At 39.6% G+C, this 24,580-nt stretch overlaps 1 protein-coding gene across 2 annotated transcripts; it reads right to left on the bottom strand.

The window, feature by feature from the left end:
- Nucleotides 1–7,083: 7,083 nt before the first annotated feature.
- Nucleotides 7,084–21,513, bottom strand: LOC104553696 (carbonic anhydrase 3). Of its 2 annotated transcripts, XM_061995404.1 has the most exons (7): nt 21,425–21,513; nt 20,299–20,496; nt 13,446–13,564; nt 12,558–12,650; nt 11,593–11,658; nt 9,793–9,948; nt 7,084–7,303 (listed from the first exon to the last, which is right to left on the bottom strand). In XM_061995404.1, exons 1-7 carry the CDS (start codon nt 21,468–21,470, stop codon nt 7,184–7,186), a joined length of 798 nt encoding a protein of 265 aa, XP_061851388.1. In that variant the 5' UTR covers nt 21,471–21,513; the 3' UTR covers nt 7,084–7,183. The 2 variants fall into 2 exon arrangements, with proteins under 2 accessions (XP_061851388.1, XP_061851389.1); XM_061995405.1 differs by lacking the exon at nt 9,793–9,948.
- Between the last annotated feature and the right edge of the window lie 3,067 nt (nt 21,514–24,580).

Here is a 24,580-nt window from a genome sequence, read left to right as displayed (position 1 = left end):
GAAGAGCAATTCTTCCACATTTCAGCAACAGCTTTGGTGTTTAGATCTGAAAATACTGAGAATTTTGGCATTCCTTTTCTGCTGATGTTTTTAAAATGAAAATTGTCATTTTTTCACAACCAGGCAAGATTCAATAAAGATTAAAGAGTTTTACTTCCCATAAACTGCTAATGATTGTAAAGGATGAATTTTGCTGATATAAAAAAAAAGGATTTGATAAGTAATTTTTTTCAGCATACAGATTTATGTCAAAGTATTGTAAATATAAGTGATATGAAAAATTATCTGATTTATTGCTAATGTGATATCTTGTCTTTGAAGAAATTTTGTTTGGAGATATTTGCCTCTTCTCTGTACATTCAAGGTAATGAAGAGACTGTAAATGTCAGGCCCTTTAAGTGCCTGAAATAGCTTTTGTGTTAATCTGCAACACAAAGCAGTCAATCCACATGTGGGATAGCCATCTGCACCATTTCTATGACTTCAAAAAGGAAACTGTTTAGCCAGAGTAGAGAGCTGCTCAGCACTCTACTTCTGTTAACAGTCCTGCCTGACACTAGCTTACAAAGATGGAAACTCAGAACTAACAAGTGTTTCAAGAGTTGTGTTGAGCAAACACATAACATCCTCCTCAGAGGCTCAGTTGGCTAATCTCTTAAAGCCTTATGATGGCACTTCTCTGTGTATCTGTTCAGATGTAACAAGATAATGTTGTACTGCCTCATCTGATCTGTTTCTTTCTAAAGGTCAGGTAATGTTCTAATGGGATATAACACAGGCAAAAATATAGACAATGTTTTAAGTATTAATGGGGCATGGCACCTTCCCACACCACAGTATCTAAGTGACATTAGCCCTGCTCAAGATAATGAGGCTTCTCATTTGAATAAGATGGGGAAGATATGGACTTGTGGATTGCATTTAAGCATCTTAGCCCAGAAAACAATATGACAGAATGGAAAATTTCTGCTGTACATGTGAGAAGTGCTGCCACTTTTTGTTTAAGGTACCTGGAGTGTATACGAGTACAAAAGAGGTAAGTCACGCTGTGTCAGACTGTGAAATGCCATTGCCAAGGTATCAGGTTATAGCAAAAAACTCAGATGTCTGCCAAACTACGTAAAATATCAGAGACATGTATTGAAAGCCCAGCAACTGATCAGAATGTCTGCCAGAGCAACAACAGCTCAAGTCTGGTTCTACAGGGCTTTTCTGCAGAAGCATTGTTAGCTTTCCACCATAACTACCCGGGATATGTCTGACTGTATTTCCTTGCTTTTTGCTCCTTTCTGTGTCATAGTGAGAGGTACCCTAATGCCTAAAAGCACTGGAATAGATCTCTCAGTATTATAAAAAAGATGCTGTTAATATGGATGCTGTTACATTAATATGTGTGGTCACTGATAAGATTATCTTCCATTCAGTTAGGCAAGTAAAAACTCACTTGCTCAGCACTATGTTATCATAAGCTAGACTGTAGTGGTTTTGCCTGGGCCAGGTTTTTGTAGCTGATGGGGCTACAGGGGTGGCTTCTTTAAACAGAGTTGCCAGAAGCTTCCCCTGTAGCTAACAGGGCCATTACCAGTCGGTTCTAAGACAGACCCACAGCTGACCCAGGCCTCACCAATTAGTGACTGAGGTAATATCTCTGTGAATAATGTATTTGAGAAGAAGCAGTTGCTGTGCAGTTGCTAAACTGCAGTGGCAACAGGGAGTGAGAATGTGAAAACATCTCCACAGACACCAAGGTCGGTGGAGAAGAGGGGGAGGAGGGTGCTTAGGCACTGAAAGAAAAGCTCACCTGTGATATGTGGTGAGGACCATGGTGAGGTAGCTGTGCCTCTGCAGTCCATGGAGGGCCACTGGGGAGCAGAGATCCAGTCACAGGCCGTGGAGGACCTCATGCCAAGGTTAAACACTTAATATAGGTGCTACTAGATAATCTAAGGCCTAGTTTGTGGAAAGAAGCAAAGCAGAAGACTCTGCTGAGGCTGATATACCCATTCTTCTCTTATTCTCCAGTGTTATGTGTGTACCACGGTTCCTAGGGTTAAGTTGTCAGCCTCTTCTCTCAAGTAAAACTTTCCAAAAAGCATTTTTTTTCCTGCTTACTAGTCCATGCTCTGCTTTACTGGACATATCCACATTGATAGCATATTTCACTTCAGCATTCTGATACTTGCAATAATCACCCATTACTAAAGTAAATGCATTCTTATGTTTGGAAAGCCACGGAACTGATCTACTCATTCACTGAGAACTGCAATAAATGTATATGCCATATGCCATAATCCATGGGGTATTGACCAATGCAGAAAATCCTGGGGCTAGACCTTTCCCAGTGTTTCCAGTGGAGACTCACTTACATGGTTCCAGAGATCTTTGCTGCTATTCTCTATGTCTTCTTTACATAGGGAATCACAAATTCTAGACAATACTCATCCCCACTATTGAAGAGTAGAATGAAGACATTGCCATTAAGAGAAGCAAACTCAGGAAAAACAAACCAACAGTCTATATACACCTCTCCCCACAGGAATACAAGGCAAGAATGCAGGTCTAATTAACCATCTAATGAACAAGATTCTGTGCCTTGTTGTAAAATGTTTCAGAAAGCCACATGCACAGTGCAACTAGAGGATCTTCTGTTTGTCTGAGTGATGACCCAAGCTGCCCTCCACCTTCATGTAGGATCACTAAGTCTCTGTCTCCTGTAACACACAGAGAATGAAAGCCACAGTTTTCTGTTCTCTCAAAGGGGTCGATTTGCTCAAGCACCCTGAAGTGGTTGTTAATTAGTCCAACACCTTTGGTATGGCCTTGGCACTGCTTAACAATGAGGTACAGCCATGATTTTTATAAGACAGAATTTGACCCTTTCATGGTTCAGGAGTTCTCACCATTTTCACCAGCCATGAATGAACTCTGTCCTGAACAACAGATTGTGACCACTTGTACCTGTTTGCTGTCTACTCAGCCTTTGCCAGCTGCTCCCTTGAGACCTTCCACCCATGCAGCTCATCATGGCTCTTCTTCTTGCATAAGCAGCAGGATCCTCTTCTCCCTCTTTAGCCTGATCAGATATCACCCTAAGCTCCTTTGAAGTTAGCACTGCAGTTTGTAAGCTGTAAAAAGACTGGAAAAGGTAATTAATGGTCCCAGTGATCTCAGAAAGAAGCAACGCTGCAAAGTTTCTTGGAAAAGGAGGGAAAGGGAGATGTTTCCTCAGTTACTTTATTCTGGAAGACAGTCATCTGTGGCAGACAGCCAACCAGAGACAGGTCTGTTAAAAGCAAAACTAACTTCACTAGAAGGATGCTTTTTCTCCCGAGTCTGAAATTAGTTATCCCACAGTAACGCTATCCCACAGTAATGAAAACCAGTAAAAGGATGTGTATTTACACAGCACATATGTGGTTTATGTATATATTTGTGTATATATTTAGTGTATATATTGATATGCATACACTATATATAGACAGATAGTAAGCTATAAAAACACAGAAGCATAGGTTTTTCAATGGGAAAAAGGCTTTAAGGCAAGGGAGTGAAACATTATCCAAAGAAGCCAGACTTCAGCACGTTCCATTAGAGGCATGCTGCGTCCTCTAATGACCAGGGCTGGGGATTAGCAGCATGTCCTGCTGGAGGGATGGCTTTCCCCAGCTGACAGACTGGCAAATTCAGTCCCAGCGAGCTGTTGCTGCTGCCACACAGCTACTGGACAGGACAGAATGTCCATGCCAATCATTTCACTTGATCCCAAATATTCCCCACAGGACTTTATGAAGAGCAGAAAAGTGCATGGCAGCCTAAGGACTATGTTTTTGATGAAACAATGTCATAGAAAACTTCTCATTTTCCTTCCAGCAAAGCAACACAAACCCCAGAATTTTGAGAGTGAAGTTAACAAGTAATATTTTGCAGCACTGCTTCAGACATTACTGTCTAGTCATATTTGTTTAGGTTTTCAAGATTCCTCGATATTTTAACTTTTATTCTTTTTCAGTTAAATCTGAAATTTGGGCAAAATAATTCAGAATTCTTCTAATGGTCTTAGCAGCCATATACATAGTTTGTAAAATAATGTCTTAATATAAATGAAGGAGTCTAAAGATTTCTCCAGTTTTGTACTGATGACTCTAATAAAATTTCTAAGGCATACATTTGGACATAGAATAAATTACAATCAAATGTAGTCCTGATCTAAAGCAGATTTGGCGAGTCTAAATCCTCCAGAAATATCCATCACCTGATTGATTCTGACTCTTCTTCCCCACTACAGTCCACATCTATTTTTATGTAAAATTTTAGACTGGTATCCACCTCTACTCCTTCTTGCCTGCCTGGGAGACTGACTGCTAGTGGACTGCTTCCTGCCCAGCAGCATACAGGTAACCTAAAGAGAGCTTCTCCCATCAGCATGATCCTGGGGCTAGAGAAGAGGTTCCAACACGCACCATGAGAAAATGGACTTTCCACATGTTTACTGTGGGTATCTTCTAGTCTGACCAAATTGAGGCAGGCAGGTCTTACCTAAAATTGATGGTAATTCATCTTCACCATTGATGGGCATAATTGTGCATCTCTGATGCTATGGCAGCTGTGATTTCATTCCACATAGACCCCCATGTTCAAGACTGCAAGTGATATGGATGCAGGTACACCCATCCCTTGAAAAGGTTTCAAGCTTCAGGAAGACTCACAGTCAAATTATTTTTAACATCTGCAAAAAGTAACTTGACAAAGAGACTGCCAACAAGCTGTTGGATGCTGTGCTTAGGGAAGTAGTCTAGTGGTAGACAGGGCTAGGACAAAGGCTGGTCTCTTCCAGCTGACAGGATTCCATGATTCTATGTGGCTGCATGGCTCATCTCTGCATTTCTGTTTCCTTCTGATGAACCATCATATAAGCAAAGAGATATACACCGAAGATACTCCAGAAAACAAGTAGAAAGGTATTGTTTGCTCTCATTTTCACATGAGGAAATTGCCATGTTCACCTGAAGGCAGGTAGCACTGGGTGTTCATCAGAACCCTATCTTGCAGGGTCAGTTACACTTTGTGACCTGCATTCCTGTTCAGAACAATACCAGTTATCAGAATCAGAATACCTCCTGATGCTGTTTTGGGTATTAGAATTTTATGAGAAAAAGAAGTCTGTATGGATTAAACCTACCTCTGAAGTTATAAAGCACAATCCAGCAGCACGTTCTTATCCCTGCAGTTAACACTGTGTTGAGCACTGGTGGTCAAACACAAAGCTGTGCTTTGAACTGTCCTGTACTGACCCAGCTGGGAAGAAATTACATTTAATCAAATATTTTTTAAAACCATATGTTTTCAAACTTAGGGACCTGCATAGGTTTTATTGGTGTAAGTCATCCATCTGAGTAAACAGAGTGTGTCCATGTAAAACAGTCTATGTCGAAGCCAGCAGGTCATGCATACAATGTTACGCAGATGTTAACTCACTGGAATCCTTTCACAACGTGGCTAAAAATGAAAAGTGCAATCACAAGCAGCATCATGCAATTCACTCAGGGAACTGGTTGGGAAATGCTAACGATGTCTAAATGAAATTTCCTAGCCAAAACACTACCTGTTTGAAGGAAAAATGCAAAGCAAGGACACGGCCCGGAAATTTTCACAGCGGGAACGTGGAGACTGGGAGTATAACCACAGCCTCGTCACCAAGCTCAGCAGCATCCTCCTGCCCTAGAACACGGCAGCTGAGTCCAGCCACTGCCGAAGCAGCAGCTGCTTCATATTTCCAGAGCTTGATGTAAATTACCCCTCAGATTAATGGGTTTAGATACAGACTGAACTTTCCCGCTGTGCAACCAACCAGCTTGTGAAGGAGTTGATCCATATGGCATTACGAGAAAACCATTGTCAGAAGAGGATAATCTCACTAGAAGAATGTGAAGTGGATGTCTCAATGATGTAACCTAGTCAAGATGCCATTTCCTTGCTTGCAGTCACGTGAAATATTAACAGAAGTCTTGTAGTTCAAACAAACACATGAAAAAGATGCCATCCATCATCAGTTTCCACAAAGGATGTCGATAAGTTTTTTCTTTAAATTCTGTTAGTTTTACATGTTTTTAAAATTGGAGAAAAAACAGACAGAACAAAAATTCTTAAGTAAATGTATTTATTATAGCTGTATTTTTTAATGCAGGAATACTATTAGTTCAAGTATAGGCTTACAGTCTTTTGTTTCATTGTCCTTTATGCCAAAACAAGAGACAAGAATATTCTGGTCAACTGCATTTTGATTAGGAGAGTCAAACTGTGGTTTCAGATACTTATGCACAAATCTCATTCACAGCAGTATCACTTATGTCTTCTCATGAAGTGAGAATCTGCCTCAAAAAAACACTAAAAAGATTAAAAACTCTAGCTATCTTAATACCTTCTTTGCACAGTGAAGTCACTTGCATACATGGAGAAAATATATATTCAGGATGCAAAGATCAAATCCTCAAAATCCACATCACTTTGATCACTACAACATTAAAATGCAAATTAATCATTTAATATGGACAACGAGTTGTGATACAAACAGAAACAGCTCTTCTCCCATTCCATACATTCAACTACTTTACAGGTCTCTGTTTCACCTGTCCATTATTTTAAGAAGTTGAAAGCTTAGCTCTTTATCAATGGTTACAAAGCAATTTTCTATCCTTTCATATGTTATGCACCGAATACTAAAAGAGTGTCTCATTTATTTCCAAGAATACCTAGAACATTAACTGGTGCAAAGCAGGATATGCATAATGCTGAAAACAGCTACTGAAAAATATGGTGAAAGCATATTTTATGCTGAAACAATTACTTCTCTTAAATGCAACCTCTTTCTAAGCACAAAATGATGCAAGCATTAAGGGATACACAGGCAACAGGACTTGTAGTTGTTAGTAGTATCTCCTTTCCTCTTTCGTACTATTAACAAAAACTAATGTTAAAGCCATTACGAAGAGCCAAACACATTCTCTACTTCCATTTTAACAACAGGATTTGCTATCCTCTGAGAGTGAAATTCACATTTCATGACTTAAAGTTTCAGCCCCCGGAGCTACAGCTAGGGCTCTGTCTAAATGCGACAGAGGACGTCAAATCGAACCACCTCTTAGTCCTAGAGGTCACTTCACCCAAGGATGCCCACCCTAAGGTCCTATAGGAAGGATGCGCTCACCATCCTGAAGTACCGCGGCTGAGTTGGACGCCAGTTATCAACCAGGGGCAGGTCAGGTTCATTCTCGGCATTCTTGGACAGGCTGCGGAGCTTCGCCATCTGTGAGACAGCAAAAATCCAAGTGTCCTGATAAAAATCCCTTGGGATCAAATCCACAGCACAACAACTAAACCAATAAGGCTGGCCCAGCTCCAGAACCTGGGGAAAAAAATCCTTCAAAGCTGTGAAGATGCCCTCCACCTCATCACCACAGGAAATGCACTCGTTCTTTTCCTAACAGTAACACTCTTAGAAATAACAAAGTCAGAAAAAGTGAGCCCTACGTGAACAGACTGTGAGAAACACTGCCTGACCAATAATATCAAATTTCTAACAAGCATAATACACATCAGATGGATTATTCATCTGAAATAAAATTTCATATGAAGAATAATTTGTATGGGAACAGTAAGAGATGAAAATAGTTCATCAGGTTTTGTTAATTAATTATTTTTGTTAATACTGATAAAGTACTATTGGAGAAGAGATTGCTGGTTGTTATTATTTGTGGATTATGTGCCCTACTCACTAAAGAAAAAAAAAAGCATATATTCAGGCTATAGCTACAAAAAGGTGAAAAAATTAGTCTGCAATTGGATAAATTCCTGTCCTTTCATTAAAAGTAATGTGAGCAGCTAGACCACCCACTCTAAATCTCACAGGGATTTCTGGTGAGTTGCTTTTTCCTGGAGTGCTAGTTCGCAGTGAGTGCACTTATCCTTGTGGTAATATACTGTTACCATCTGGCTGCAAAAGCATGCAAGCGATCCACTGTAAATGCACACACACTTAAAATAATTACTGTTAATGAGACTGCCATGGTAGTAGGCTTTCTAGGATTAGAAATAATTAGTAACACAATCTTCTTTTATGAAGGCATCACTTAGACTGTAGACACTCTGGGGAAAGCCTTTCTATTTTTTTGTAAACTGCACCTCACACACAGAGTCAATCCTGCCTGAAAAGTGGTTTTCTCAGATAAGAGCCAATGGCCCATCTCTATATAGTAATTTGCTTTTTACCTTAAATGCTCCATTTTTTTTTTTTTCCTACAGTAGGGCCAGTTAGAGAACAGTCTATATGTTTGCTAAAATTCACTGATTTTAGATAAGCTGAAAAAGTGGCCATCATTTAAACACAACAATCTTTTCATGAAGCTGGATCAATTATGCCATTAGTTATCCCTTTAAGAATGCATTTTAAATCAGAGATGCTAAGTAATGGCTGCATTTTTCCCAACAAAACCTGAAGCTGATCTGTAATGTAAACCTCCAAGATTTATTTTGTAGAAACCAGTCAGACCACATGTATGTTTTAACACAAGTACTAGGTTCACAATAGCCCACATATTTTTATTTTCTGATAGGCAAGGAAACAGGAGACAGGTCAATTCAATAACCTGTGAAAGGTTATACAAATACATTACCATATTTCATCTCTTGACAGCTAAGATTCCCATCACATCCAAGTTCTGTCTTTTAAAAGAAAATGAGCCACATAAAATACTAGAAAATAGATTTTTTGGGGGAGTGAAACATGCATTTCAATCAATCCAACAGAACACCTTATTACCTCAAGAACCTAAAATGAAAAGTTGCAAGTCCACATATAATATCTGCATAATATTCCAGTCATTTGATTAATGTTCATGTTCTCACTATCCTGGAGTCTTGAAATTCGTGATATTGCATCATTATAGTCTGCTAAGTAAAGGAATAATCTCAGATGAGAAAACTGACTTCTGTGGTATGAGTAGAAATAGAGGCGGAAACATGATGAAAGAGGGCACTCAAACTTCCACACATGGGATTGAGGAGGAATGAGGATTAATGACAAATACTTCTTTATGGTGAGTGACCACAGCAGGCTTTCAAATTAACAGGAAATTATAATTATCTAATGCTACTCTTCACGGTAAAAATGTAGCTGGTATACCTTTCAGAAGCACGGGTATCAAACACCTTATACAGTGCTTCCATAATTTTCTTGGGTACATGATGCCATCTAGAATGTGGGGCAGACAGAATCAGCAATCCTGTTAGATTTATATTATGATAAAAGATGATTTTGAAAGAAGCACGCTATAAGAGACACATTTGCAATGCTGAATGTTGAAAAAGTTGGAAATGTTCATCTGCATTAGGTGAGAACAGTGAACTCCTGCTTCACTCAGTGTGCAATGTAGTCAGAGTACCTGACTGTCCCACTGCATTTCATTGCAGATGGTCACTTTTTCACAGCAGCTTTATTTTATAAGTTGTCCAGTGATTATCCTCAAATTTTGACCATGCTAAGAAGTGAACACTTTATGTGAGGAAGTCTAACCATTTTTTAAATGGTTTAAAAAATACTGCATAATTCAAGTTGTTGGTGCAAACCTAAGATAAGCTTTAGCTAAATGTGTCAATGTTCTGATTTAATGGTTGCAGGAGAATAAAAGTTAATCCTACGTTGCCTCTTGCTGTAATGCAGTGTTTGGAGTTCTGTGTAAAATAAAAGGTATGAACCACATCCAGTTGTGGATAAAATATTACCTATTTGAAGCTTACCTGGTCTGAGCTGACTATGATAGGCTCTCTAAGAACAATCCAGGTGATGCACTCTTCACAAGGTGGAGTGGTGAAAGACCCATGGTATGTCCAGTAGTCATGAGATTTAGGGAAAAGAATTGAAGGATCGAAGTTTGGAAAAGGAGCTGCTTTCCCCTTTAAAAGAAATCAAACCCAAACAAAATCTAACAGAAAACTCTTCAATAGCTCTAGTCAAAATTAGATAAAGATGTATCTCTGGTGTTTTAAGAAACATAGAGTGACTCAAATACTTAAAAGGTACAAACTAAGAAACCTATGTCCACATCCGCACAAGACATAATGATGCAGTTTAACAATTTCTCAGCAGTCCTGACTGACTGGGGAGGTCCCATCTGATAAGTCAGTCAATATAACACCCACATATAAGAAGGGATGGAAGGATGATCAGGGGAATTATAGTCCTGTCAGTTTTACTTCAGTGCCCAGGAAGCTGATGGAGCAGATCATCCGAAGTTCTATTATGCACCACGTGCAGGACAATCAGGTGATCAGGCCCTGTCATCATGAGTTCATGAAGGGCAGGTCCTGTTTAACAAACCTGATTTCCATCTATGACAAGGTGACCTGCTTTTTGGATGAAGGAAAGGCTGTGGATGTTGTCTACCTTGATTTTAGTAAGGTATTTGACACTGTTTCCCACAGTGTTCTCTTAGAGAAATTGGCTGTTCTTGGCTTCGATGGGCATACACTTTCCTGTGTGAAAAACTGGTTACATGGTCGGGTCCAATGAGTTGGTCAATGGAGTTAAATCCAGTTGGCATCTGGTCACGAGTGGTGCCCCCCAGGGCTCAGTACTGGGGCCATTCCTGTTTAACATCCTTATTAATGATCTGGATGAGAGGATAGACTGCACCCTTAGTAAGTTTGCAGATGACACCAAGCTGTGTGGAAGTGTCAATCTGCTTGAGGGTAGGGAAGCTTTACAGAGAGATCTAGATAGGCTGGATGGCTGGGCCAAGGCCAATGCCATGAGTTTCAATAAGGCCAAGTGCCAGGTCCTGCACTTAGGCACAACAACTCCCAGCAGTGCTACAGGCTTGGGGAGGAGTGACTGGAAAGCTGCCAGGCAGAAAGGGACCTGGCAGTGTTGGTTGACAGCAGCTAAACATCATTCATCAGTGTGCCCAGGTGGCCAAGAAGGCCAATGGTATCCTGGCCTGTATCAGGAACAGTGTTGTCAGCAAGAGGAGGGAGGTGACCATTCCCCTGTACTCAGCTTTGGTGAGGCCACACCTCAAATACTGTGTCCAGTTTTGGGCCTCTCTACAAGAAAGACATGAAGGTGCTGGAGAGGATACAGAAGTGGGCTACCAACCTAGTAAAGGATTTGGAGCATGTCTCATATGAGGAATGGCTGAGAGATCTGGGGCTGTTTAGCCTGGAGAAAAGAAGGCTGAGGGGAAACCTTATTGCGCTCTATAACTACCTGAAAGGAAGCTGTAGTGAGGTGGGGGTCGGTCTGTTTTCCCTAGTAACAAGCAATAGAACAAGAGGAAATGGCCTCAAGTTGCACCAGGAGAGGTTCAGGCTGGATATGAGGAGGAATTTCTTTCCTGAAAGGATTGTCAGGCATTGGAACAGGCTGCCCAGGGAGGTGGTGGAGTCACCGTCCCTGGAGGTGTTTAAGAGATGGGTGGATGTTGCACTTAGGGGAATGGTCTAGTGGTTCATAGGGCTGGGACAAAGACTGGACTCATTGATCTTAGAGGTCTCTTCCAACTGAAATGATTCTATGATTCTAAAGCCCAGCATTGTTACCTTTGTTCTGATAGCATTTATTTCTTCAAGAATTCTCTTCATCTCTGGTTTGGGAGTTTTTCCTACCTGTAAAGAAGAGAGCATGAGCTAAGCAAAGCGTTCTGCTCTATTAGCTTTCTTCTTTCTGCTATTTTAAGTGCATCTAATAAACTATTACCTATAAAATTACAATGCATTAACCCATCTTATCATCCCTACCAGCTCAGTAAGCTGTGTCTTCTGTATAGACCCTGTCTCTCTACCTCAGAAGACATTACAATCTAAATGAGGAAATTATATCAGTACCGAAACTCAGCATCACAGGTAATTTCACAATACAGCCATTCCCATTGTCACTGAATTTTAGCCTAATAGAGATAAACAACTCTTCAGTTGCAAGAAGTTTTGCAAGTTTGATTCTAGTTTAAAAGCTAGATTTCCTGGTCAGACCTATTTGCAACTGTTGATGTCAACACAGATGTCCGTCTTTCCAGCTCTAGAGAATATTATTTAAACAGAGAGCGCAAAGGCTGACGTTTCAGGCTAAGACTGCATGCCCCAAAAGGATTTTAAAAAAGGATGAGTTACATGGATTTTCTGTGAGTTAGTTTTGGCTGGGAGAAAGTCATGAAAATCCTGTCCTTGAAATCAGTCCATGATTAGCATAGAAGAGAGCTGACTGCTATTGGTCAGAGAGTCACTACTGACAGAATGTCCCCAAAGCAGGGGCAAATCTGGATTCAGAGCTTCCACCAGTCACATAGTAATACAATATTTTCTGGGATAACTGTGTGTAGTATTGGATACCGTTTGAAATAACATGACTCATGCTCTGTAACTTGAAAAGCATGCACTACTAGAAGTCAAATCCTTAAGTTCGGTGCAACCCCTAGAAAATATATTCAGAGGGTTTTTGTTTTTTAACCCTATATAAATAGAAAACTCTATAACAGCAGTACAAAGAAGGGTTTCATGAGTCTACTTACTTGCAAAAATATGGCCAAAACAGCTATTCCATCAGTTCTTCTCACAGCATCAAGGTAATTACTGTATTTGGGATTCCAGTGTAATAAATGTAGCTGGAAAAAAAGGAAAACATGTAGAAAAATCCATTATTGAATAGCAAGCCATCAGAGGTTGAATTTAGAGTTCTTCACATACATGAGAAGAGTTTGGGGCAACAAAGTATATGGATTAGGTGTTCCAAAAATTTAAAAATTTAAACTGTCATTTAGATCAATAGCTGCTTTAAACTATACATATCTTAATACAGAAATTGCCAAAAAAGGACAGAAATCTCATGTTAAAGTTGAAAAACACATAAAAGATGTTTAAGTAAAGAGGGAGAATATGCAGTTCAGATGTTATCTACTAATATGTGGTTCATTTCCACTTGGCTTTAGAATTACAGCAATTCTAGCAAAGAATGCACATGAATGTAAGCTTTGTATATATATTATTATTATTTACATTTCTCATATTTCATTATAATCCCAAAGTGGTAGAAACTCAAGGTAACATATCCTTCCTCCTTTCTGTCACTACAGTTTTATACCTCTGCTGTAATACTCCTTTCAGTAAGTTTGCATTGCATCTCAGTAATTCAGTCTTGTTGTCCTATGTTTTAGGCCAAATTTGGTTTAAGAAGACAAAAACTTTTGTTTCACATAGAAACTTCCGTTACCCATAGTATTTTTCTTTCCTTAGGCTGGAAGAATTACTTCAACTTGATTCACAATTATAAGACTTTATGGGAGTAAGAATGTAGAAAGGATTTGAAAACCAGAAAAAAGTTAAATTTAGTCACACTTGAATGATAATGGCAAATGTTATTCTATACCCTATTTTAAAGCAAAAAAAATGGCAAATCTTACCTCGCCTGCATATCTCATCCCATTCACAACATGCTCAGAGCCATGGTCGTCAGATGAACCCCAGTGAAAATGAAGCTGACGCAGCCTGTAGACTCCTGGAAGAGGCCCACCTCTCAGCACTGCAATTGATAATCATCTGCAACAGCATTAGACTCACGTATCTTACAATACTTTTAAAAGAAAACAATATATATTTAAAATATTTCCATACACATTTACTGCATGGATGCTCTAGTTCCCAGAGTACTGAGTACCTCTTGGAAATCTGCACTGATTTTAGTAGCACTTCAAGCAACCATCTCCAGCTACAAACAGATGATAATTCTTTTGTGTGTAGATTTCCAACATAGTCAAAAGAGATCACTGTCTTAATTCAACTGCATAATGTGCATCTAGTACCTTCTGAGATATTCCAAAGACACCCAGATAGGACTGGAAGACGTGATACAAGATCTGTAGAAGAACTATACTTTCCTAAAGCAGTATCTTGTGGCAAGGTGAAATACATTAGGTTATCAAAAATGTCATGACATGTCTATGTTTGGGGAACTGAAGTAAGCCTCTAAACAGAATAAACAAGCCTCTGGAGTAATTCTGGTTGCCTTAAGGTTGACACTCAATAGAAAGTGACCTGAATTGCTCTCTGGACACCACTGATTAAGTGTGACTCCATCTCTGTAGATGGAATGAGAGTTTAGAGGCATAGTCCACCCACTTTTAAAAGCCCACATAAGATACATAAATTTAGATGTCCTAATCTCCTCCAAAATTCCACCTAATATCTACCTATATAAAAGCATAGAAATATAGTGCTGATTGAGATCAACTATTGACGTGATAGATAAGTTCTTATTGCAGCCTATGGCTTATTTGTTTAGAAAGCTATGAAATTACTGATGCTGCTTCTCCTATAATGGCTACTCCCTCTGGCTATGGAAGAGATGAAAAAGAACAGCAAATAAGGCAGAACAATCACTGAGAAAGCATGCTATTTTCCTAAAGAAAACTTCAGCCTGTGGTGAATTATATCCTGTATCTAAATAATATTAACATTTTTACATTATATACCCAATGAAGGTGGTATATTTGAAAGGATCTCACAATAAAAAGGGAAGAACTTCTTCACAGTTACCAAATAGTAATTAATATTCAATTCTCATTCACTTTATTTAGAAGTTATAGCATTCCTATAAACCATTCAGCAGTTCTGAAGAACAGGTCTTTATATACCAGAGGAAGATATCCTTAAATCTGAAAAGGAATGAAATCCATGATCATCTCAAGAAACAAAATACTGAGAGTATTATTTACTGAACAATAGCAAGCTGTTTACTGAATAATAGCAAGCTGTTATTCTTCCCAGATGCATTTTACATGTTTCCATAAGCATTCAGTACTGTGGCTGATGCAGGTATCGTTAACAGTAGTAGCTGACAAGGTCATCAATTCTCCATTAAAATAGATCTGTAAAACCAAATAATCCAGTTTAAGGTAAAAACATGTCATTATTTCCACTGATGGACCATCAGCATACATTTTGACTAGACATTAGGTTAAGTTCTGCATCACCTCATGCCAGCACATTCCTGCTTCAGTCATCTATAAATAGCAGCTTTTACTTAGCACACTTTATGATGCAATGACTAAGATGCCTATAAATCAATGTCTCCTGAAAATGTTTTTTTTTTCTTTTAATGGCAAGTGTGTAGGGAAAACCACAGAAATGCATAAAATGATGTCAGTAAATGAAATTTCCCTATGCTTTAGAAAGGGTGAATAAAACAGTTACAAGAATGAAGTTGTCCAACATTTAAAACATAAAAAAATACCAAACTATGTCTGTATTGCTCAAAGTTAATAAAAGAAATCTTTGGTTTTTAAATGTGTGGCTTAGAACCTAAATTCTAAAGGTATCTTTAGTCTCTTGGGTTTTTATTTTCATAAAATAGGAACACAAATAAATACACATCCCTATAATAGCTAGAAAAAAACTATGAGGTAAAAAGTTATTAATAAAACAATTATATATTTAAATTATTTTTCAGTGGTGTTAAAATATAGGTTTCTTTTCATATATTTGCATATTTATATATAACAGGGAATTATTCTTACAATTATTACACAGGAATTGTTCACCTTAAATATTCAAGACTCAGTAGTTTTAAGGGTGATTTCCTACCACAAGTTACTTCCAAAAGGATGTTTTTCTAGCAGGCCCCATGACTCTCTCTGAGCTTCTACCTATAACACTGCAAGAAACCAAAAGCAAGAGGTTTAAAAAGGAGCCTGCAGGCTCACTCCTTGGTATATATACAGTCAGCTTTTCTCTTAATCCTCTGAAAAACTGCACAATCCTTTCCATATGAGTAGCTGAACAGCTAGATCTAATTTCTCGATATCAGAAACGTGCCATTTCCATTCTTGTTGCTGCTCTGCAGGAAGGAAAAGGATGGCCATAGTAGACTCCCTCAAACGTGTTTCCACTGAAGTAACACAATCCAGCTGCAGGAATATATCAACTGGCCCAGGAAGACAAGGGAGAAAACTATTTGTTCCCATTTTTTAGTGCTTAGTGAGGTGAGTTTTGTGTATAAACATGCAAATAACTGTTCTTATAGGATTTATGATACATTCTGCCAAAGCTGCAAAACGAACCAGTAAACAAGCGAAAATAAATTAGTAAGGTGTTACTGTATGACAATTTAGAAAGACATATTACCTTTGTTATGCTGCTTTATAACACAATCTATCAGTGCAGTATAAAAACTCCAGCTATTTAATGTCAATGCCACATTTTAGATGTTATAAAAATGCTTCTGCTCAAAAGACAATCTCTGTACTGAAAAAGTCTGGCTAAGTGCAGGGATAAAATGTGTTTCCTAAAAGCTTTTAGAACTCACCAAAATTTGCTTTAAGCAAGCACTAAAGAGATATGCAGAAGAATTATTTTTGTTTATAGAATTATTTTTGTTTACATTTGAACTTTGTACTCTCACACGGACAGACTGGGAAAAAGAAGTATCTGACAGAAGTCTGTCAGTGTGCTATCCACTCTCATCTGCACTGAACACATCTCTTCTACTTATACGCCTCTTGATTACAGCCTGCTTGTCAGTGAGCTCCCAAATCATCTTTGTGATCTAGGGTAGGGCTAAAATCTCCATCTCCAGGAGCTGAAAACTGACATCCACTGCATAACTGCAGCCTCAGCAGGCTCTTGACTTTTCAAGCATTTCTACCGCTAACAGCATAGGTTCAAATTTAATAGAAGCTCAGCTCCTAAATTCCCTGTACTCGAGCTCTGCAATGCTCACATCAATGCTCAGTACCTCCATGCAGACACTACAAACAACAGGTGTGTTAAACACTGAATGCAGGATTTAACTTTGTTGCCTTTTGCAGAATGCAGTACAGCCATCAAGCGGCATGTACCATGGATACACAAGCACTGGCATTTAGCTGTGCTATTCTTGTAACAGCTACTGGCTTGTTCCAGTGTAAATTCCATATACAAAAGAGTTGAGTAACTTTTTGCAAGAGTTAACCAAAACTTGAGTGTCAATAGACAGACTTACCCCAGTTTTCATTAAATTACTGGGTTTTAAAAGCAGTCAATAAATAAACATTTATTCACCAGAAGTTGATGATCAAAAGCTAATTTTCAAAGATAAATGAGATTTCTCACAAAGTGGTACTCTAGGAAAAGCTGCCCACAAGCATCAGTTGTGCTAGAAGAGACTAGAAGCAACAAGCTCTCATTACTTAAACTGACTCTTAAGACTATTTCATTTTCATCTCCCACTTCCAAAGGCATGCATTCCTTTGATAAGAAATTGAAAGATTCTGCAAATAGCATAAAGGTATATTTGTAAGAAAGTGTGCCTGCACTGGGGTACTTCAAGTCCTTAAATGTCACCCATGAGAAAGTCAGTAAAAGAAGCAGGAATCTGTTTGGCCAGTAAACTTCTACACTAAGTACCAAGGCAACAATTAAAACATCAGAGTGAGAAGATGAAAGAAGGCATCCATTTGACATAGCCTTAGTGTATTTCCCCAGCTCCTGTGTCTGGGTTCCAGCACAAGACTTAGGTACCTTTACTGTTTATTAAACAACTGAACATCAGAGTCATTAATTGTAAGGAATTTACAAGCTACATATGTCACACAGCATCATGATGATGGTCCCACGGGTTAGGTGCTCTCAGAACACTTCTCTGGCCTGAATATTTTTTGAATTTTAAAAGCAAATGGACATTGCTAGTAGAAATAAGATTGCAGCCCTATTTCAAAACAAAACCATAGTCATTGCTTGTTCTAAAAGAGCATCTGAGCTGTCATTCAGGCAAAAAAAAAAAAAAGTAGCGGTGGTAGGCTGACAAAGCATCCAAGTTCTGGTATGAGTTTTACTTGGCACGGTCATCTAGGAGGTTTTGGTTTCAGCTCCTAATTCTATCCTGGATTTTGAGACCCCAGTCTCCACCTCCAATGATATTACAGCGCTTAAGGTCCTTTTTCCATATAGGTATGGTAAGAAAGGCAACAATCCATTGGTAAGTCCACATAATACATCCACAACAATCCATTAACTTGTACAGACAGACAACAGAGGCATTGCACAGCTCCTAAAGCAAATTATGTGTCATCAAAGCCTTCAATTGTATAGCAGATTCTTCAAGTCGAACATTTTTTATAAATAGCTGGAGACAAAATTCTCCCATTCCTTCCGCTAGATTAACTCCAAAGACAACAGTAATAAGACCTTTTTCAATATATGTGAATAACATTGAATGACATTTGCCCTGGAAGCTTCTCTCTCATCATCTGAGTTTAAGAAACTGTCCCAATGGTGAGTATTGAAAGTATCCAGGGCAGAGAAGACACAACAGAAGTAAAACTTGGAGACATTCAAAGTAATTTATTACCTACTTTTGCAATCTACTTCATCTACCACTAATGAAAATCTAGATAGAACTACAGACATGGGAATGACCACTCTAACTGAAAAAGTTAGGAAAACACGGGAAGCCCTTAGTTTTCTGGCTAACTCAGAAATAATTCAGATATAGAGTGATACAGTGACTGATAGATAGATAGACAATCTTTGTTCTAAATGAATAAAAGCTTTATTCCTATATGATTTTTATTACATATGTATGTAATATGCAGCTGGTTGCTCCTTTACACAAAAAAAATAAGTCACTGTACATATCCTAAAAAACTTAAAACATGCTCAAGTCAGTGGGAGTATGCATAGTGGAATTTGTCCTGCAGTTAGCATTATATTAGAGAAGGAACACCACCCACAGACTCTGCAGGCAATGGTATGACAAAGGAGACGTAACAATAAACACTGAATGTTTCTTGCCTTCAAAGAGTTGAGAAACACACCTACGTTTTTTCCAGTGAGTCACTTTGTATTTCAGAGATCAGAACACTACAGTTACTGAGCAGTTAATCTGCAAAAAAAAAACCCCTCAGAACATCCCAAAACTTTCTGCTCTTTGTGGCCAGTGTTGAATCCATGCTGTAGACTGCTGTACCTGGATACTCCCTCCCATGCAAAATTTCAGTAATTATAAAAATAGCCACTTTGACATCTATGCTGAAGATGCAACCGTGGATATATTTCATGCTGTGCCAACAAATAGAAGAGATGATAAAAAATGGTAACAGCCATGGAGGTCTCATTTGCCACAGCAAATGATCTTTGCTATGTATCATGTCATCTGACATGAATATTTTTATTCTGTAATGTTAAAGATTCCCACTTGACTAGAAAAGTAATCAAACCCCTGACTGCACAGTAATTTGTGAGTCTTGATAGTACATTGACTTGTCCAGCTTATATATATGTCAATCCTCAGTTTTTTGTGAAATCCAAGTAATTCAATAAAAATCCATTAAATTAGAACCATGCCCATAGACATTTAAGATCAAGCAACCTATTAGTAAAATTCCTCCAACTAATTATATCTGTCAATCCCAGTTGTATTTTAATAGAAATTAGAACTTGTAATGCCTTCATGAAAGTTCTGTGTTTTATGGAAGACAGACTTCAATATTTTACTGAAATTGGCATTTCTTTTTCCTTTTCTTACCTTGCCATGCACTATAAATAATAATAAAATTCTGTTGATCTTTATAAAAGAATAAAGAGTGAGGTATACATTTGGTTTTTCCTTTTCACTGAAGTACTAATGCAATTTCATACTTCCTTCAGGCACATCTCTTCAAAATACATAGCCCAGTAACTCTTAAAAGCTATGCATTATAGAGGCAGCATATTGTGTGTTGTCATAACTGCATAAAAGCTTTTGGACATTAAAGCTCAAACAATGGAATATCTGAGCACTGTGATTCCCATTAAGACAAAATATCATGAATGCCAAAGGGAGTTTTTACTGATTAAATAACATGACTTTGTGGCAATATCTGGTTCATTATTTATGGGAAATCACATTGGTACATTTTTTAGATATTGTAACTTCAACCATATCCACCATTAAAGACGTTCTGCTGTGCATTTCAAATAGCTTGAATGGAATTCAGTCCTCATAGATAAAGCTTGGACTCCTTGTTCCTGGAAAGCAATACAACTGCAATGGCTTTTGCAAGTTCAGAAATTCATCTTGCACCTTCATCCATTCTGCACTGAGTTACCTAGGAAATTTAAAAGTAGTCCCAGGCCTTTCCCACCAGTTGTGCAGAGCACTGAAGTCACAGAAATCTCTATGTCACACACCTGTCACCTTCTGACATCCATGAACATTCAGAGAGCACTCTGTCTTCCAAGCAACTTGATAAATAGTCACTGATATACCCAACGACAGCTTGAGATGAAAACGAAACTAACCTGATCTATCGAATGAATCGTCAAATACAACTCTGCAAGTTTTCCCATTATTGAGGATGGTCTTAGCTGCACCAGGATCGTAACTAGCAAACCACGGCAGTAGGGAGCGATCGTAATGCACATCTTTGTTATTGATTTCGATAGGTGACTGATGGCGTCCTTTGGCAATCGGGTAATTTTTGTGCCACTGATCTGGTCCTAGAAAACAATAGAGAGAAATATCATTAAAACCTTTTCCACCTAGGTATGAATTATACTCATGTTACAATAAATGCAAGTCTGGCTTTGCTTAGCTACAGAACATCAATTAAACGTATTAATAAGTAGGTTATTGATTGCACGGTTGTTAGCCATGCTCTGTCAAGTTTCACTGTACAAAAAACAATCACATTACTCTAGCTGGAATACAGATAGCTGCAAGCTATTTAACTGAACCTAAAGTCTCATAGCAACCTCAAGACTTTACTTGTTAGGAAAATGGCAATACACCAAGAAAGTGTATTCTATGATTCTATGAAGTAAACTAAAAGATTATACTCCACATCCATCTGTGGCTAGGAATTTGATGGGATATACCCAAATGATGCAAATGTAGCACCATGTACCCACATGGAGAGAGAAAAGGTCACTGATCTCTACAGAAGACAGGAATTTGAAGCGTAGGTTTAATTATTATCATGGTTTCACAAGAGCTTCATGTAAAAACCTGATGGAGGAAGCTGTTCATCCTACAGCAGAGGGGAGCCCAGGAACAGCAGGCCACCCAGATTTCCATCCTCTGCAGGCAGGAGGGATCCTGGCAGCCAGGCTGCCACTGCTCCTGCACCAAGTCTAACCTGAAGCTGGATTTTAAAGCCATGTAAAATTGTAAATGACAGTAGCAGTAAGAAAACTGACTTTATGTAACTTTGAGACCTCTGCCACAGTCTCTCCGTCCACCAGTTTCGTCTCTTCCACACTTGCATATGGCGACCACCCGGGCCTGTTGGGGGCCCGTACTGCCCCATGGCAGGCACGCTCCGGGATCCGAGGTGGGCCCTCCCGCTTGGACCAGGCTTTGCCCCCAGGACCGCTGCCGGGGAGGCGGCAGCCGCAGAGGAGCCGGGCCGGGCACGGCTCCACTCACCGTTGTCGCCGTCGTACTCCCACGGGTAGTAGTGGGGGTTGATCATGGTGTCGCTACCGCGACCCGGCGGCGCACCTCAGCCTCTCCCCGGCTCTTGCAGGGCAGGACAGTGACCTCGTCTCACTGCCGTTTTTTATAGACTCCCGCCAACTCCTGGCCCTTCCCCGACGCCGGAGGGCTGGGAGGGACAGCCGGGCGCCGGGGGCGGGGAGAGCCGCGCTGCCTCGCACCGCCCGCCGCCGCCCCGGCAGTGTGGGGTAGCTGCCTCCGGCCCCAGGTCCTCCAGCCTTAGGGCCGTTCACCGCACATCTACCGCAGTGGACGGACGGGGGCTGAGGACGGGTGCGGAGGGCGATCCCGGCGTGTGGCAACGCGGGGGACCCAGTACGGCTCCGCAGCCGTCCAGGCGCCAGAGGTTGTGGGGAAGGGAGCTGGCGGACGGTGCCGGGAAGGCCTGGTGTGAGGAGAGGGCCTGCGGCCGACTGCCCGACCCCGACTAAACGGGAATATAGAAAAACACCAGTGTCCAGAGCTAGGTACGGGGAATGTAGGAATATGTTTCAAATTCAGATAAGTTATGTATACTTACACAGACACACATGTACATAAACCAGGAAGCTTTGCCTGGATGCTTTCTGAAATTAAATTTACCAGTTACAAGGTTTGGGTTTTTTTTCCAATGAAAATAAATTTACAAGTTATGAGGTTTAACAGCTGTTTGCCATGAGACTGCACCAGGTTGGGAGAGGCCGTGCCCCTCCCAGGGAGATGATGTTGATGATGTGTCCCCCACTCCATGCGCAGCATGGCCCTGATGGTCAGCAAGGTGGGGGTGAGAGGATGTGCTCAGCAGCCTCTGTGTGCAAATGCCTAGCACGAGTTACACCCTTCCCTGTGAAGTTCCTACACAGCACTTGGGATTCCAGCACTGTTACCTGCTGTGCTATCTCCTGTCTTCCTAAACAGCCTCTCTGCAAACAATCTGGTAGCATTAATTGTCCCCGTCCCTGCGCTAGTTCCTACTGCAAGGATACTTGGAAACTGGACACCACTAAACTCACTGAAGGTCCAGTTCTTGCCAGCTCCAGATAAAATCGTTATTATCAAATTAAGCTTAGAATTTGTTTTGCTTCAGCTCTAATTCTCCTTTCATTTTTCAGGGTGTTATGCATTGCACTGCACTTAAAATAGAAAGCATTACTTGTTAGCATGCGTGCATTCCTTATGTGACTCGCATGTGATATACAGAAATAAAAAGATTCCTAAAAAATATTTGTTACTTTGACACCTTGGGAATTATCAGATGAGTTCAAGGAGACAGAGGTTAGCAGCAGTGGCATAAAATGAATGAAGGACTGACTAAGCAGAAGATAAGTCATTGGACTGAAAGGTGAATTGTCGTGATTTAAATCTTAGTAAACTTTCTGAGTAAGAAGTGAGACTCTTTTATTTTATGGTAATGAAGTGGGGACAATAGTTAAATGCAAATTGCAAATTGCACAGGTTGGAAAGGTGGGGTTGTAATACAGAAAAGTTCAGTACCCCTGAACTGTGTAAACTACTCTGGGTGAAATTTAGTAGCAGAAAGTGTTACATGGTGGTCTTGCATCATGCTCTTGGCTGGTGCACTGTTTCTAACCTGAAGTGGAAGAGAAGGAGGCAGAGTGGAATTTGTTGATGATAAAATGTCAATAAGCATTACCATGCAGGAACTGCTCACAAAAAAACTCCAGGCGCGAACTGAGGGCATGTCAGTAGAGTTGTAGAAGCTCTGGTGTGGCCTGGTCTGAAATAGGTCTGTCATCCTCATAAAGCTGAACTGGCATGACTTGGAACAGGTGCAGGGGAGACAAGGAGACGAGCCTCTTTAACAAGAGTAGACTATAAAAGCTTAGTGTGCTTTGCATAGTGATCAAATGGTGAGAGGAGAAGTGACAGCTGTCTATATACATACATCATCAGAGAGGTAAACACCAAGAAATGATACGAGTTATTGAAGCTGAAGACCAACGTTAGCCAAGGAACAATTACATAAAGGATGCCAAGAACAGTTGGAGGCCAAATAACAAATGGAGGAGGTTTGGAACTGTCCAACATAGTCCAGTAACTTTGCAGTATTAATGAACAAGGTACACCGGAGATGTGTATTAATGCCTTACAGAGCGCTTACTGTTTCCCACCTATTCCTCAATTTTCTCTTCTATTTCTCACCATTTTCTCACTGTCAGGACACACAAATAAATCTCCAGATTCAGAGCATCTCCCGGTGACTCAGTGTACTTTCCAAACTTCCAGACTGCTATACTGTAAACATGACCATAACCTATCTGTAGTAGCCCAGGATTATACACCTCTATTTCCAGTCCAGCATTTGCTCTGATGGAACCTATTTCTGTTTTTAGTTTCTCAGTTTAATGTTTGGTTTGATTTATTTTTTTAAACAGCTTTAATTTGCTCTTGAAAACCAAATTACTGTTAAGCCAGGGAAACCATAATGGGAAAATATCTTTAGGAAGAGAAGAGAAAAAGAAATAAGTAATGGAGTTCTGGTGCCTCATCTACTTGTTGACATAATCGCGAATGAACTTATCTACACAGGAATGCACATAAGCAGGCACTTCTTTATTATACAGCACTGGGGAACACAGAGGATATCTCCTCCAATTGTGCTCCAGTGTTAGTTACAATTTTCAAGGTTTTTATACATTTCAAACAAAGAACTACATTTTCCAACAAAAGCATGCATGAAATGTCCATCTTTTAACTTGCCTTTTATCTTGATTGGTTCCTAACTATTACAAAATTTCTCAATATCATAATGATTGGATAAACACTAATAAAAAAGATATCAGTCCACTCACCTCATTCACCTGCACTGGCAACAGTCAAGTTTTTTTTCCTAAAAAAAAAGCCTTTGCCAGGTATCTTGTGATTATATGAAGTATAAATCAATAGTTACAGAAAAACTAAAGTAACAACGGTTATTGTATTAATCACCTATTTCATAGTTTGCCACACATCACTGCTAAAGGTCCTGTCACTATGACAGAGGAATCGGACCATGAAGGGCCATCTGGCTAACACTGTAAAGAAAATGAAGAAAGACCACTTTTTGCAGCTCTTGAGGTTTTTGCGATTTAGAGAAGTACTTACTTA

This window comes from Colius striatus, chromosome 4, assembly GCF_028858725.1.
Source record: "Colius striatus isolate bColStr4 chromosome 4, bColStr4.1.hap1, whole genome shotgun sequence".
NCBI classification, from domain to species: domain Eukaryota; kingdom Metazoa; phylum Chordata; class Aves; order Coliiformes; family Coliidae; genus Colius; species Colius striatus.
This window is presented reverse-complemented; position numbering and strand designations above follow the sequence as displayed.